Source organism: Anarrhichthys ocellatus, unplaced genomic scaffold, assembly GCF_004355925.1.
Source record: "Anarrhichthys ocellatus isolate YVR2014 unplaced genomic scaffold, GSC_Weel_1.0 scaffold31, whole genome shotgun sequence".
NCBI classification, from domain to species: Eukaryota; Metazoa; Chordata; class Actinopteri; order Perciformes; family Anarhichadidae; genus Anarrhichthys; species Anarrhichthys ocellatus.
Window position 1 is genome coordinate 3999465 of NW_022280061.1, and position 17888 is coordinate 4017352.

General features: G+C 40.7%; 1 protein-coding gene across 1 annotated transcript; it reads right to left on the minus strand.

Annotated features, from left to right (window-relative positions):
• Positions 1-939: 939 nt before the first annotated feature.
• On the minus strand, positions 940-6683 carry LOC116392938 (prostaglandin E2 receptor EP1 subtype-like). Its single transcript, XM_031864784.1, has 3 exons — positions 6417-6683; positions 4040-4918; positions 940-2029 (listed from the first exon to the last, which is right to left on the minus strand). The coding sequence occupies exons 2-3, from the start codon at positions 4907-4909 to the stop codon at positions 1763-1765; spliced, it is 1137 nt and encodes a 378-aa protein (XP_031720644.1). The 5' UTR covers positions 4910-4918; positions 6417-6683; the 3' UTR covers positions 940-1762.
• Positions 6684-17888: the final 11205 nt, after the last annotated feature.

Sequence of the window (17888 nt, forward strand, 5' to 3'; positions counted from 1 at the left end):
TGCACGCCGCCACCTACTGTGATAGAGAGGGTCACACGCTGATATAAAGAAGACTTTAACTAGCAATTACTTAAACCTTAACATATTCGCACCTGTACTGCATATACTAATACTGCATGTGCATAATACTACCTGGTAACCTTTTGTAAATAACACAGGTGCATGTATTTTTGTCTATTTAAAGTGTAGGCTTACACATTTATTTGTATAACACATGGTCCAGGTGTTGAACAGAACGCAGGATGTTTCTGTGCGTGTGACACACCGGCACAGTGTTAAACGAGCACTTCAGAGTGAGTCACATATACCTGTTTCCAGGTCAGCCAGGCATGTGGATTAGGAAGGAATCAATGTTTCTGCCACAAATGTGGTTGGAAAGAGATGACGCAGGGGAGGAAACAGATAAAACAGGAAGCTGGTAATAATAGTACTTCACTGAAGCCCTGCACCTCGTCTAAAGTCATAGTTTATCGCCTGTAAGGAAACAGCTCACATGAAACAGCAACTGAATTCAGCCTGAATCAAAAAGATCTGCTCATCATCCTTCTTGGTTCATTATGTTATTGTCCACATGACCTTTGAGGACAGTCATTGATTCATCATCATTTTCATCTCAAGTGAAGTCCAGAATGAATCAGCTGGAAGTCCCTGCTGCAGATCTCACTGCCCTCAGGAGTGAAATCATGAACAACCCAAGAACAGATCTGTATCATTGATACTCAAGAAAGCAGATAACACTGAAGTACTGGAACGCACAATTATCTGTTGCCATCTGACTCTGAAACGGATCAAATGAATACAACTGGTGTTTATGGGAGTTCACACTTAAAACACTGCTTAGCTACCAGAATAATTATAAAATATATAACAGTTTTATAACTTTAACATTGTCTGTAGTGCAACATATTTCTTCACTCTTCTCAGCGTATTTGTCAGGAAATTTGAGGAACAGATATCTAGTCAAAAATAAATGCACAACGTCAGAGTACGGTCACATTGCATTGTTTTATTTACATTCAATTTAAAGTTATTTACATATCCTCTGTAAATTGAGGGTATCCAATTCAAGTATTAACTCATACAATCTTACGTTATTTCACACAAAGCACTGTATAAACACATGGAAAGCCTATTTACACTTAAACAAACAAACACTCCACAATATTTGAATATTAACATTCCTTTATGAAATACATTCAGCAGAATAATGAACATTATGATTACAATCTAAATACTGCCTCTGGTGGTTACATTGATGGAGCTCCGTTCTTCTCCATGTATCTGATGTTAGAGCCACGAACTGTTTATCTTTCACTTCCAACGCGTTACAAACGTTAGAGTCTCTCAGGACAGAGCGTGGTGATACTGTGGCCCACACCTCTGCCTTTACCATGAGTTTAAAATGAGAATAACAATAAGGAATGTTCACTCACTATTAGTAAGCAATAGACAGTTTATGTGCAAAATCATAGCAATAGCTAGCTTCCATTTGAAAGGTCAGACGATGAAGTCACTGGTAAACTTTGATGAAAGAACGGCATGAAAGAGATATTTTGATTTAATCCACAAAGTGTTTCCAGAGCGGACCAGCTGAGGAACGTCAAACTGCTACTCCACCGTCGCAGCCACAGCTCATTTCCTCCAACATGCTTCTCTGTTGGCCTCTCCTTCTCAACGTCTTTATTAGGTGAGTCCTTCAACAGTTCAATGACCTGGTTACAAAGTACATTCTTTAAAACACTCGATCAGACGTTCTCTCAGCTCACACCTGGTTGACATTCTTCTCTGAGCTTTGAAAGGAGGTGGGCTCCCAGCGGCCGATTTTATTACCCCTCAGTCCTGCCTGGCACTTAGCGATGAGGTAGATTTTGCGGAGGACAGTGCGGCGCAGCAGGATGTAGACCCAGGGGTCGAGAATCTGGTTCCACGTGGCCAGCCTCACGCCCATCACCATCAGGGTTTTGTAGCTGGACAAGTCCTCTCCTGTAGATCCTGCGTAGGAGCGGATCACCGACATCAGGCCAAAGATCTGCAAGAAACATGTGCTCGCAATTATTAAACGAAGAACGAGCAAACACACTGCACAGATAGAAAAGCTATAATCACTCAAAAATAACTGTTTTCTTCAGTAATAAGAACAAACTAGTTCTTAAAGCGATCTGGCTTGTTTTGTGAAACACAGCAGTAGATGGGTGAGCACCCTCAGTCTGGTATTCTTTGTGACATGAATACACCAATATAGTTTTTACATTATCACATTAAATATTATTATTGCATCCATATCAGCAAGGACACGGGTCACCCAACAAGCCACACACCTGAATGATAACAGGTGAGGCTCAGCTTTTCCTTTTGGTTACAAAAGGATTAAAACTGGCCCTTAATGCTGCTATTACTAGAGTCTAATAACAATGTCATAACATGGCAGGATCACCAATATTTATATCAATACTTATATTATTAACAGCTACTATTATGTGAGGGAGAAAGATGCGTCATGTGATTACTTCAATCACATGTAAGACAGTTTAAATTGTAAATAACAATTGTTTTTAGTGTGAATCCATTGAACTAATGAAGTGATTGCTACACGCACACACACACACACACACACACACACACACACACACACACACACAGCTGCAGGCGAGGCAGAGAGTGCATGAATCAAGAGGAGTGTTCATGGGCCCTGAAGGTGGTCTAATGGTAGATGGATCAGGTATACTGGAACTGACCCTTTTGACCCCATTAAGCTGATACTCAGAAGAAGACTTCATGGTTCTGTTAATACTGAAGGTATCTGAAGGAGCCTGCAGCAGAATCTGCCATCAGAGTTTGTTACACACTCTATAGAAATAGATTTTCATTTTTTATATTTCATTTCTATGAGACACTCTCTTCCTGTTAATTGTACACTGGATCCATTATTTGTATTTGTTATCATTATTACTGCTTTGAATAACCAGAACAGATTTTTTATTTATTGTTCAGGTCTATTCAAGTCGCTGTCTTTTACGATTGTTCATCCACCAAGTACAGTGGAGAGAGAAAATAAAGAAGCTGAACATCTCTCTGGTCCTTATCAGTGTGCTAATGCAGAGGCTACGTTACATACGAGATCCAGCTGCTACAAACCACCGTCGTATGTTGTTGTTGTTTTAAACGACAACGATATTTTAAATCTGGTGCTAATTTTGCTCTCTCATGAAGTGACATAATCCTGGGAGATAATCCTGTCCAAAAATGTAGGCACTGAATGACTTGAAGTCCCTGCACATCCACACAGGAGATTTCACTTACCTGGCTGATCAGAGCACTTTACATGCGGTCACTAAACTTTCAGCACCAATAAGAAAGGTGTTCAAGTGTCCCGTCCTAACAGTCCTAACTAAGACGCTCACAGTCCTGAGGTGAGCTTTAATCATTTACATCAGTGAAAAACCACTTTGTAAGTGAACTATTGCTGTTATATTGACCTGACACCATTTCTAAAGCTGATAGCGATCTGTACCAATAACAAACATGTTAGCTTAGCTGCTAAGCTAACATGTTTTATAATGCGTTTATTTATGCAAACCAAATGAGTGCTCTCAGACTGCCGGTGTATTTATAGAAGAAAGGCGATGTGCACTGCTTTCCAAATCACATACTTGTTCTTATAGTACATACTGCAGCTGCCCTTATAAAGTACATACTGTTGCATGCAGTATGCATTCAACTAGACATGCTACTTCATCAAAGCATAGCACCTGGAACTTTGGCCATCGTGCTCATGTACCCGCTGTGCAGAGGATTGTGGGTCAGAATAGCCAGAAAAGCATGCTGGCTTGCATACTGCACAATGCGACCGGATGCAGAAGAACATCCTGGTATTTTTTGGCATGCTGCATTAGACATACTATGTCTTGGGACAAACTAAATATTTTCCAGGCATACTCATTAATAGTGGTAGTATTGGTACTGAAACTCACAGGTGATGTCATTTTGACCTGACTGCATGCTTCGCTCTCCTTGTACTTGTACAAGGACGTGTACTCACCAGCAGAGGGCTCCAGCAGATACAGGAGGTGACCATGATGCCGACCAGCTGCACCACCATCTCTATGTCATGGGACTTGGCTGAATGATGGGAGCCCGGCTGCCTCCTGAGCCGAGCGAGCACCAGCGTCACCCCACTGATGGTGTTACACACCAGCGCCACGGCCAGCGAGGTCAGACCCAGTCCAGAGAACAGCACCACAAACGCCAAATCCACCTCCCGAGTGTCACTGAGCACTTTAATGAAACACCAGGTCCCTGGGTCCTGGTAGGTGTAAGAGCCCAGCTGAAAGCACGGCAGCATGGCCACGCACAGAGCTGCCAGCCAGATGACAAACAGGCAGATCTTTGTGCGGGTTTTGGTGACCAGGGATGAGTGCAGCAGCGGCTTAGTGACACCCAGGCAGCGCTCAGCCGCCATGGCGCTGCCCATAAAGAGTGGGCACAGGCCAAAGAAGACCATGCTGCCACCCAGGAACTGACACATCCCATCAGAGTCGTTGAAGTCGTCGGGGTGCACACCTCCAGAGAGGTAGAGTCGGAGAACCAGGGCACCAGGGATCACATGGCCGATGAAGTCCGTGACCACCAGTGAACTGGCAAACAGAAGGAATGTGGCTTTGGTGCGCCGGCGCTGGAGAGAGTAGGCATTGGCCAGGATGAAGAGAGCCACGATGTTGGAGATGATGCCCAGTGTCATGGACAATATGACGACAATGATGCCGCTGGTGGTGGGCTGCACAAAGGTGTGGTTTCCCTGCTGCGACAGACCTTCAACAACCACCCTGGCCTCCACCTTCCCTCCGCTGTCATTGGAGAAACGAGGGAGTAGCGGGGAGACTGAGGAGTTGTAGTGGCTCAAAGCTAACATCACTGAACTCTGAGGGTCAAGAGGTTCATAGTTAAGGGAGGCTGCAAGCGAAAGAGGATCAAATGTGTACCGAGCATATGAGCTGTGGATCAACATAAATAAAATACTGGTAACTCGATGATATGGAAGTATTATTAAAAACAGCAAAAGCCACACATATATATGAAAATTCCTGAAGAAATGAGTGAAGAAATAATGAATGCAGATGTTTTCATGCAGGGAACAAGTATTCACTGAATGGTTTGATGCAAATATAATGATATCAATCGTATGATATGGCCGCAGTCACCAAATCTCAACCTAAATGAACATACTGTATATGAGAGATTTTGGAGCATTATGTTAGACAGCGCTCTCCACCACCAACAACAAAACATCGAATGAGGAAACTTATTTTGAAAGAATGGTGTTCAACCCCCCAGACACACAAGAAGCACTGAAGCTGCTGTGGCCTCAAACTAAGAAACTTTAAATTGTCTTTGCATTCAATTCATAACCCTTACGTATGTGTATTACCTCGTACCTTTTAATATTAAGATGTGGGGACTTTGAATAACTTAAAGAGATTAACATAACTTCTTAGATGACTGAAGATCTGACCTATAACATTTATTTTGTCTCCCCACAAATCTGCTGCTAATATCTCTGTTGAGCCTGCAGGTCCTTTTCAACGCTGCGTGTCCAGCCTGAACGACCTCATCACGGCAACTGTCTGAGCTGCAGTGTTACATGATGGAGAGACTCTGATCACTCAGGTTTAGTTTGGCTGGAGGTCAAACAGGTCATTAAAAAGAGAAATAGATCAAAACACACTACGGCTGAGCAATGTTGTATACTGTGACCTTACAAGGCAACTACTGGGAACTGCAGATATGATTACAATATATAGTAAACATCTGATTATTTCATCACATTTATTCTGGATAAATAGAGTTATTTCTTTTCTTACAATATGGAGTTTAGTCTGACGTAAATCATGTATAGAAAACCTAATAGCTGTAGGATGTATCTTATTTGCTTTTGTTGTTTTGATTATTTATTTTCTTAACTTATTTTACTGTCCATTTATTATTTATTTATTTTATTACTTTTTATTTGTTGTATCATTATGCAAAGATGATATGATTTCACTAAGAATGTAAATAAAGTGTTTTTTAAAGAAAGAAAACCTAAAGCTGACACGGACCCTGACATCAGAACGGTTGTTAGAGTGATTAGAGAATAAACTTTATGTTTTGTCCTTAATGTCTCGTGAGTTTGTTAGTTGTGGAAGATGAGCCATTAGATGGCGGATTTGCGCTTTGTTGCACCTTGCAGAATATTTTGCATTAAAGTAGCGTTAAAGAAAGTATGAACAGGAAATGTATGATAACAGTAATAATGAAGTCTAAAAGTTATTTATAAAATAATTGTCATATTTTTTTGACAAAGATGCAATCTTGAATTCAGCCAAAAACGACCTCATTCTTTTTTCAATCCTTAGCTTTGAAATGAAGAAATGTCTCACCTTACAGTTCAGATATCCTTCTCGGTCCAGCTCAACAACCAGAGAATAGCTTTCCTCGTCGGATATCCAGAGATACTCCACAAACAGGGTCTATGAAACTATTTCAGCAAAGTCCACAAACAGATCATTTTGTCTTTTGATAAAGTCCAATGCATCGATGTCCTCTGCGGAGTGTTGTCCATAGCTGAATCTGTCCGGTTCTTTCATGGTGGCTTTAACGTAACGAAGAATCCCCACTGACACTCAAGTACCGAGTCACGTTTTATATTCTCTGTGTCTTCAGTCTGTGAGGGCGTCTCTGCTTCTGCTCTGCCCCCCTGAGTCAAGTCTCATCCGCTGTCCTGCGCTTTGCGGCGCAGCGCTCTGTTTACACGTCGTTACGCACTTTATGCGTGTCACCTATTTCTAAGAAATGATCTGGTCAGATGTCGAATTGGCCCGTTTTGTCTTTAGGAGTTTGTGTACATCAAATGTTTAAAGACACCTTGACTTTGTTATGAAACAGAAGGTTATGGATTGGATATGTTTCCGTGTGACATGATGTGAAGACAGTGTTCGGCCTTTTGTTTCTGCAGCATGGATCGACGTTAATAGATCCACTTTCATACTTCTTTTATTTTTGCTGTTTGATGCGCAATTCTGTGCTCAAAATAACCTCTGCGTGGTATCAATTATCCAAAGAGATCCAGTGCCTAGAGGATCAGTCTGCTGTTAGAGGGGGTTGCTATTTCAGTTTTCTAAATAAATGACCTTGGTGGCATTATTATTTAGAGTTTAGTAAAAGCATTTTTGGTCGAATTATCAGATGTTATGGAAACTCATAAGAAAACTGTGAAAAAGTCATATTATTCCTGATGAAAGCTCCAGATGTTCGTCAAGGACTGTGAGGTTTTTGCAACTGCATTAAGGAAAACATGTAAATATGTCTGATTGACAGATTGAAACCATGAATGAGGAGCGGTGTATTTCTAATTGTGGTGCTCTCCTGCAGACTGGGGACAGGTGCTCATGTTTGTTTTCATTTTTCAGGGAGCTGGCAGCAGCTGGACACATTCTTTCACAAGTTGAGGTTTGGAAACAGGGTAAGAGCAACATGTCTGCTGGTTCACAGGGAAGAGGGTGGGGGTGGGTGCAGACATATCATTTGACTACATTTTTGTTTGAAAAAGAGGCACCTGCAGGAATGGTACTGTTGCGCAACAGTGTAATAAGTAAAAAAAAATTAGTTTGAACATAAAACCACTTTTTTTGCTGAAGTTAGCATGCTGACATGCTCACAATGGCAACGCTAATTTGGTGACATTTAGCAGGTATAACGTTTAGCATATTTGCCATCGTCTAACATTTGTCAATTAGCACACTAGACACAAAGTACTGCTGAGAGTGATGGGGAAATTGCAGATCCGAACATGGCACAACACAAATGTTTCCACCAAAATTCAAGGCAATCCGTCTCATAGTTGTTGAAACATGTCACTCAGAAACGTCAACCTCATGGTGGCGCGAGAGGAGACGTCGGAGGATTACCAAAGTCGGTTGGATTCGTCCTCTGGGAACCATGAATAACATTGTATGGCTATCTGTCCAACAGTTGCTGAAGAAGTTTGTTGGCATGTCGTTCCTTATGTCTCCCTCATTGTGCTGTTGACTCTCTAATAAAAGCATAAAATGACAAAAGACACTGAAAGAACGCAGGTGGCGCTAGAGGAAAGTCATCAAAGTCATTCGGATTCACATGAATTTAAGCTCGTGCATTTCAAGGCAATCCAACCAGTTGGATATTATTACAAATGAATTGGCCTCTTTTATTCTAACAGACATATCACAGTAAAAAACAAACCGAGAATTTAACTGTGAATTTATACACATTGATCTCTGACCAGACTGATGTTGATTTCAAAACCCACAGAAGGAATTCAGACAGAATAGACAGCATAGGAAGTCAGTGCTGTACTAAACTGCTTTCTATTATATTGGCGTCATATATCTTATCGGCACATCAGAATAGGCATGTTTCAGTGTGTGCTGCTCTTGGACTAAAGAGACAATTATTTGTCTGATTGCCTTCCTTTCTCGGTGCCCATTTAGACTCTAAGTGCAACAATCAAGTGTTTGGCCGCCATGTGTGTTTTTCCTCCGGCTCTGAAACGAGACCCTGTTGCCCCCATTTTCCTCATCAATTGCTCTTATGGTGCCATTTGGCCTCTGTAGCCCACCTGCTCTTCCAATACTAAGTCTGGGGTTTATGGGGTTGAGGCTCCATCTACACCCTCCTTCTCTTCCACTGACCACAAAGTAAAAAAAACCACCAGACTGCATACCTGATGATCTTTGAAGCACGCTGAGATGGAGGAGCTCCTCAGATTGGAATCATTTGAGAGTAAGATCTCTATCTTTCCTGAAGTTTGAAATGTAAGACTGAAGAAAAGTCTTTTCTTGTTGCATGTGCACACAAGTATTTCATCTTGGCTTCAACACCCAACAGTCCCCCACCACAACTGTTGAACGGTTCCTCTAATCGACCCATTTTGCTAAAACTTTCTGCAGAGCAGATGCCTGTATTTCAGAGAGATCGAGTATTTCCTGTCGTTTGAGTTGCTCTGAATTTGACAGCAGTTTGGTTTGCTCTCTAATATTTGATTTTTGTTTTCTAGAAGAAGGATATTTAAGCCTGTGCCAGTAAGTGCAAGTGCAAGGTGCTATTTTCAATCAAGCGATGACATCATGCAAACCTCTGGTGGTCGTGTACTTGTGCATTTCTCACTGACGTTTTAACGAGATGCTGGCTATTATGAGTGGAAAGCCACACGCTATCTGTCTGGGCGCTTCACAAACGAAATGAAACAGTGGACTGTTTGCATGAGGATATTCAGCCGAGAGAAGAGGAGACAAACATGCTGTCAAAGACAGAAAGTAATTCAGCTGCTTTCCTCTGATGAAACACACGCTCCTCGTAGTGCAAATTGTTTAAAAAACTGCCGTCTGACTGTCTGGCTGGAACTCAAAGGTCATTTCTAATATTTGGTTTCTGTTGTACCTACTGTGTGTATCAAACTCTGCAAAGATGGGAGAGAGAGCTCACTGTGCTGAGAAAAATAACAAAACTGTACGATGTTGAAATCCACAAATACTCATCGTGGTCATCCATTCTGGGCAATGCAAAATACAAGGTCAAAGTTCACAGCTGATTTTTCTGTTTGAATACAACGAAGAAGTACGATCGTTAATCAGTGTTCTTTGATACAGTAACATAGAGTTCATTCAGTGATGCAATGCAGATTTCAACATTTTGGGGAAATGCTGAGGCAGAGATAATAATAAGAGGCATTAGCAGCGCCTCTATAGTGACGCGTTTAATATCGTCCAACAGAACAATAATGCGAGAAATAAAATGCCACAATAAACACAAGATACAAACTGTAACCAAGCCGTAACTTTTTGGATCCCCTGATTGTTCTTCCAGCGTCACCATGAGGTTGACATATTGTGTTTTGCCTGAAACGTCTCTTAACCACTACAGTATGGATTGCCATAACATGTGGTGCACACGTTATGTTCCCCTAAACTAAAACTTCCAAAGACTTTGGTGATCCCCTGACTTTTCAGGTCAAAATATGGTTACACACATACAATGGGTAATTGGATAATAAAGTTCTCCTGACTCAATATTCACAAATGCTGGACAAATGTAATTCTTCTTCTGTTATCAGTATTCAAATGAGGTCAAATGAATGAATGATGAACAGTCTCCCTCTGTTATAAATACTCGTGTTGGGTCTGCTGCATGTCCTTGAAGATTTGCAAACCAATGACAGTAGCTGGTAAAAACTCCATTGTGCACACTAAAACATGAAGGCTGTGGGTGTGTGTGTGTGTGTGTGTGTGTGTGTGTGTGTGTGTGTGTGTGTGGGTGTGTGGTGGTGTTTGTCTTTCTAAAAACGTTGAAATGCAAGCTTATGAATTCCCCTTTTTATCTTTGTTTCTTTCACCACATCAAAGTAAAACAGGGCAGCAAAGACAACGACTTAACACAAGGCATCAGCAGTATCTGCCTCCAGAGCAGAGCAACCGGAGATGAGCAAAGCCAACACAATTAGGTTGTTTTGTAACAATTTATGATCTGTGTCAGGGTTTAATTGTCGGGGTTTAGGGAGTTGGAGGGAGAGGAACACTTAGAACAAAGTGGTGTCATGAAATGTACAAAGTATAAAGGAGAAAAAGCACTCCAGTGATTGGGAAGCCGGCCTCTGTACCTATTCACACACATGCACATGTTAGCGTGCACTGTCTCTACTGCTTGGCTTGCTTCAGGCATTCATCTTCTCGTGTACATTTTTTCCATTCACTTTTCCTGTCATGAGCCATCTTCTGAAATGTCCTCAAACACCAGGCACTTGTTCCCACAACAGCTCCATTTGCAATAAATGTGGGAAAAAAAGCTTTGTGCTACAAAATCTTTGGAGATAAAACGCTTCAGTTCACAACTTGAAATCAAACATCAGCCTTTAAAAGCAGTCATGATCAGGGATACTTTGTGCACAGACCAGTCTGAGTTCTCTGGATTCTAATTTTGGTAAAATGTTCCTGCAGTAAATTCTCCAAGATAACAAGCGGAACACCGTGACCTTTCTGTAAAAGACAGAAAAGACGTTAATATATTTTACAGTTAACCTTCAATATGATATGATTCAACAGTTTGAAAGTACATCCACTACATCTCCTCACAATTCTGGGAAGTCAAACTCTCCAAACTTCATTCCTTGTCTTTGCAAACAGTGAAACCGGAACATTTCTGTGGCTTTTTGTTCTCATAAATCTTTTTTTTCATAGTGGAAACCAGCGACAGTTTTCCAAATCTGTGTTTAATGATCTACATCGGATCACTAAACCCATGTGTAATCAAAATCTGAATAGATATATAAGGGGGCTCTTGCTTGGCTGATGTGCTTGTGGTATGTTTTGAATTGGGTGGTTATAGAATGCATGAGTAATGAAAAAGGACTTTTTTGTGCGACTCGATAAAGAAGACTTCACACAATGCCATTCGGACCTTTATATCAAAGAAGAAAAACAACATTTTCAATGCAATTTGGCAGATAAAGACACTTTGCAGGGAGACTCAACATACCGGATCGCATTGAACGATCTGTTCGCTGACAGCGCCCACCGTCATACCATCATGGGTGGTGCACTTTGTTGCTTTGTTGACGTCTGCGGTGGTAAAAGTGAAGCGCTGGCCTCTGTGTGGTGATTAATGAGCGGTGCTGTCAGTGTGAATGAAAGAGGGTCAGTGGTAATTAAAGTGGATCTGCAGCAGAGCAAGATTTAAGAACCTCAACCTGCTAATCAAGTCAGCAGAGCTATTATTAGTAGATGGTGACACAAGCATCCAACCACCTCCAGTATCAACTCACCCACACACACACAAACAATTACTCCATCAGCTGTTCAGTCAGGGACAGACATTAACCTCCTACCTGCAACCGCCAACAAGTGCTTTAAATGTGCCCAGAAACATGTTAGTCTATTACTTCTTATCAAATTTTTGATTTAAATTCCATTTAATGCTATTTGTGAGAGAATGTTTCACTGATTGTTGTGTTTATGGTATTTGCAAAGAGAAAGCTGTGTTTTATTGGATCACTGCTCTTTTCTGTGATGAATTCTGTGAATAAAGCACACTTCCAAAAGTGTTGAACTAGTCCTTTAAATGCCAGATTGTTTTTCATAAGCAATTTGCTGTTATTGACCACAGACAGATTTTCATGTTATTTATCAATTGGGGGCTCAAATGTAGCAGAATAACCAGCAAGAGAAGCTTAGAGGATATAAAAAACTATCCAATGAAGACAAACTGAAGCCTGACAGCTGATCCACGGGCCGTGTGTAGAGGCCCATCAGTCTCCGCTATCTTCTTCTTCTTTCTCATTTCTGACTTGAAGTGAGAAACATTTAATTCCCATCAACCTTGTAACAAAATGCTGAATGGCAGTGCACAAACAGATGTTCTTAGTCAGGCCAAAAGGCAATCATATCTTTAATCTGTCAAAACCAACTCGAGGAAAATATGCAACCAGACTGATACAGAAATACGTTTCCAACATCCTCATCTCATTTGGAGCAAGAATGTGGCCGTGGACACCAGACGTTTGTCTTCTTCTTTGTAAATATTAATTGAGCTGTCATTCTTTGTTAGCTGTTGTTTGATACATAAATACAGTTTTATGGTGCTCACTTTAAGCATTTACCGCCCCCCCCCCTTTAATAAACCTCTTTAGAACTGGTTAGATTGATTTTAATGACCGGCTCAGAGACAGGCAAATGTTTATTGATCAGGTAGCAATTAACCTCGGAGACCGAGGGAACAAAGACCACAATTAAACGTACAACACGTCACTGTTTTAAAATAAGATGCTCCGCACACAAAGACATTTACAGCACCAACAATAATAGGGGCGGTTGTAGCTGTGGGTGGGTTGGGATTTTTGAAGCCCATCTCCCTCCCTCCGTTTCATTTTCATTACATCATCAGTCTCTCATGATGAAATGTCGGTGGTGGTCCTCTGCGGCTCGAGGGCTGAAATCAATGGCGTTCATCGGGACTCAAGTGTTGTAGTAGTGGCTCCCATCATAGATCAACATGTCCTTTGTCACGTAAAGTACTGAACTCAAAAGGGTAAAATCTTAAAAATGTTCTTCACATTCAAGGATAAATGGCTCAGGAAGTTGCCTGATTGGGATAAATATGAGAAGCTTGCCTCCCGATACTTTCGCTGCCTTTGTCTGCAGTCTGAAGGTTGATGCAGAGATAAGTGTACAGCGGCGTGTGGCTGATTCAGTGCAGGCCGTGACGCTACGGGAGACGGTGTAGGCGGACGGAGAGATAACTCTCACTCTCGACCTTAAATCTTTGTCTGCGTTCCCCACACCAAACTCAGCAAATAGTTCTCCACAAGGTACACGCTGTTCTGTGGTGACACAGTGAAAGTGACATGCCAGCGCACTGATTTCCGTAACGCAGCTGATATTAATCTGATGATATACCTCCAGTCTGGCCTTCTTTACTCTGTTTTTCAGAGCGGCTCCAGTGACTCTAATAAATGTCAAAGTTAACCCTCTAAATTGTGGCCTGTTTCATTTGTGAAAGTAGATCATTAGTTTAATGAATTAAACAAAAAGTGAGACCTTTGTCCTTAATAGCATAAATTAATTTCTTCAACACCCTTTTTTAGCATTTATAAGCAGTATAAAATCAATGAATAAATTGTTTATAACGCACTGCAACACAGTTGTAAGCAGATATATATGAACGAGATTGTTTTTTTCAATGAACCGGCCAAAGTGGAACCTCCTGAAAGAACCTAACCTTCTGACACACCTGGAGTTGGTAGTACAGTTAATCTTAAACATCTGGAGTGTGGATGCAGAGCATTACATCACAAACTAAATCAACACCAAACTCAGACTGGGAATTTGTACAGAAAGTTATGGGAATTTACCACTTTCCTTCGATTAGATTTACTGCAGGCGCCCTGAGGATCCTGTTGTCTCTGGAACACAAACAGCTGGGACGGAACATCATCTCCACAGTAGGGGCTCAGACTGGTGCGATGGTTACTCAGGTTCACTGTCAAGTAAATGTACTAAAGACAAACATGGTCTGAAGAGAGGAACACAGCTGAACTCTGACACACATATTTCCAGAAACGTAATACTTTGAACATCACCCTCACTTACTGGAATTAGCGCTCTAATCATCAATCATAAGATGCAGAGACGATGTTTTTTATGATTGATGATTAATTACATTTTAAGATAAAAAGTCAGTTATTTGGTCTCATTTTCCTCTGATGATTAACTGAGATATCCATTATACATACAATGTGAATAAACTCACATCATTTATTGCTTTTATTTGTATATAAAGTTGTGTTATGTCTGTTGTAATGTAGCCATGAAGACGATATGAAGAGCTATTGTCTGTTTGAGCACAGCTTGGAAAAGACATGAAAGAAAAAGAGTGGCAGTTTCTGGGATGTTGTTCTTTGTGCTTTTTAATGGTGTGTTTCTGACATTTAGGTTCTAGTTTCATCGGCACACATGCTCGCAGTGAGACAAATGAAGATCTGTATGAAAATGGGGTTTTATGAGCCAACGGGAGACACTTTAGCTGATGATAAACAATGTGGTTAGACGATTCTATAAAAGGTTTTACAGCAGGAACATTATGTCATGGAGGGAATAAGGAAGGATGAGACATAATACTAATATTTAACCTATAAATAGATCTCTAAATACCAATATATGTTCATCTCATTGTCTTCACATAATCCTCTTTTAAAGGCCTCTGTTCTTTACCTACTGTAAATGTTTAAGGGCTGGAACCTGAAGGGAAACATGGAGGAGTTTAATATGGAGCATGTGCTATCAACTGCCAGTGTGTGCAAGGTTGTGTGTGTGTGTGTGTGTGTGTGTGTGTGTGTGTGTGTGTGGGTGTACTTGAGTCTTACATGAAAGTGTGTGGTTTGGAGAAAGGGTGCAGGAGAAGGACTTAAATGCAGACACTTCAGCGTTGAAGTTAGTTAGCATAGAGGAGCAGCTGAAGAGGGATTTGTCTTTGGGCACTTTATTTTGTTATTTCCACATAATCCATTGCAAAGTTAAAACAGAAAACTCAACTCAGTGATAAGATATCAGTGAAAGGGTACTTGGGGGCATTGCAGTACTCCACAACCACTGGTTGTAGACTATGTACAGTATGTCCGTATTACCACATAGTTACAGCATGTCGGTGTGCACTGGCGTTCTTCACTAAACTTAAACCACATGTTTGGCACATGAGGCTGCACCACAACCAGACTCTGAGCCGATCACTGCAATGTCTATACAAGGTTAGTACAACACACACTTTATGTGGTGAAAAAGTTGTTTCAGCTAAGCTTGAAAAGGTAACTTCTGCATTTGTCATCCATGTTTTTTGTGTCTAACTGACTATCAGAGACTGGAATTGGTCCAGTATTGAATGAGAATGCTGTAGTGTAGACAACAGCTGCTCACTGCCTGTAATCCTATTTACATCCACTAAAGTGTTGTTTTTTTTGCCAATGACAGGCTGGAGATGGTTATTATAAGTCTGACAACACTATGGAAAGAGTCTCGCTCGAGGAGAAGTCTTCTTCTGAAATCTTGTGAGGTGACATGTTGACGGAAGACAGCTTTGGAAAAAAAAAAGATTTTCAAAGTCATAGTTGAACTTTTAGATGATTTCGACAACGTCGAGCCTGTCAGTGGCAAAAACAAGCACTGTAAGTGGACGTGATGTTACATTGATACTGCTCACTGGCCCTTGCAGCTCGTTGGTGGTTGCTGGTTAAAGCATTATTCATACATGTTTGACCCCTAGAATTGATCCTTATCAGTCACTTAAATACAAAAACATGCAAAATTAGGGTCCAGGTTGAAAAATACTCAAGTTACCCTTTAATTCTGTGCTGTATGTAATACGAAACAAATTAAATATACATCTTACATACATATCTATTCCCATGGGTCAGGGTGAATAGAGTTTATGAGGACAGGGTTGTTTTAAAACACACAAAGGTCAGATGGTTGTTAAAAGCACAGCGTGCTCACAAAGTGACCCACACTTCAAAACATCTGGAACAAATGTTACGTTTACAAGATCTGGGCAAAATCTGAGATTTTTCATATTTCACACATACTGTGAGCAGGTGTCTGTGATAAATATTAAAATGGGTAATCGTCCAAACACAGTTAGAAAGAATTCAAAAGATTAACTTCACAAACCTGAAGACAAAGGATGCATCAGACGTCCTGCAGACGTTGGCCTCCTTTCGTACTTTCAGTGTGTAAATAATCAGATGGTTCAGGAGCTGTGACGTATCTTTAGTTGTAGATTATTTTATGAATGGTCTTTTTGGATTTCACTACAGCAGTCCCATTACTCATTCTCTTCTTCCATTCATATTTGAGGCGAAATGCTATCTTTATTAAAAACCCCGTCTGTCATTCCACTTACACATTCATTTTAAAGTTACATCCATGTGTGTCCTCCACCTTTTTTGGGAAAGGATTATAATATGGCCAGTTTAGGGGGTATTCAATCGTAAGTACTGGTAGTTTGCATAGTAATGTTGAAGTTTAAGATTGTACTACTATATTTTGCTTCATGATATAGGTTATTGCGTGACAAACCAATCAACAAATGTATATTGTAGATTATACACGACGCGACGTCATCCATAAAACCTTTAAAACATAGAAGCAAACCAAACAGTTTTTAGATTACAACTATATAAACAAAATCAGGACTGACTTCACAAAATAATAGAAAACTGTATTTAAAGCAGTAAATTACACAAAAGAATGAAGACAAAGGAAAAGATCTGTACCACTGACTCAGATGTTTCAGTCTGAACCAGATACGGCCAGTGACTCTGGCAGATTATGACAATAAATAGCCCTGTTATCATCTCTTCTATTGAATTAGCACTTGTAATGAATCTGGCCGTGCTGAGATGTGTTCATACTGAGGGACAAAGGCTTTTTTGGAAGGAAAATATTTGCAACAACAAACATTTTAGTCGTACAAAAAAGGACGCAGTCCAAATCATTTGGGCTCATCTTTTATCCACAAGCTGAGGCATTCAATGCATTTCATATAAGGGGAAAAGTATCATGACCCATATAACATCCCTCGGAATGCTCACATCAAACCTTTAATCTGTCTATTCCACAGGTGAGCCAGTCCTGTCTGAGTTACTGTAAATTGAACAATGCGTTGGCATAGAAAGTCGTTCATTGTGGCTTAAATGCCACATTAAATGCTGCTAGATTGAGTATATGGATGAATGTGGATGAGGTGGTCGGTGCAATAGAGGACATACAACAATAGAGGATAAAAGTGAACTCTTTTATCAGTGCATTCAGCGCTGCCCTTTGAAAGTAGCTTCTTTTAAAATCGAACTTAAAAACAAATGGCTTTAATATGCTTATGGTTGCTGCTAGGACTGTGTCCGAATAAAGACCAAACAAACCCTGAATATAATTCTCAAGAACTGGAACTGAAGAGTGACTTTGACATTCAACAGACTTTTGAACTCGGCTGTTTAATATACATCTGTACACCATTACAGCACTTTCCAATCAGAGAGGATCCTTTCCCTTTGAACTCAGGTCCATCTCTTTGCTCTGGTGTTCAGCTTTGGAAAAAGGCAGTGTGAAAAAGAAGCATGCATTGAAGAGCAAAGTGATCACCCTCCGAGTGACCAGCCAACCATTATGAAATGGCCTGTACAGCTACTGTTGGCTCTTTCTGTATGTGCTTGTGCCTGGCTGCTGGTTTCATTAAAATATCCGGAATCTAAATGAAGCTAATACTGAGGGATGAATGAACCAACTGTTTTAACTTTACAGCTGTAACAAAGCAGGTAATGGAGGTATAGTTTCTGT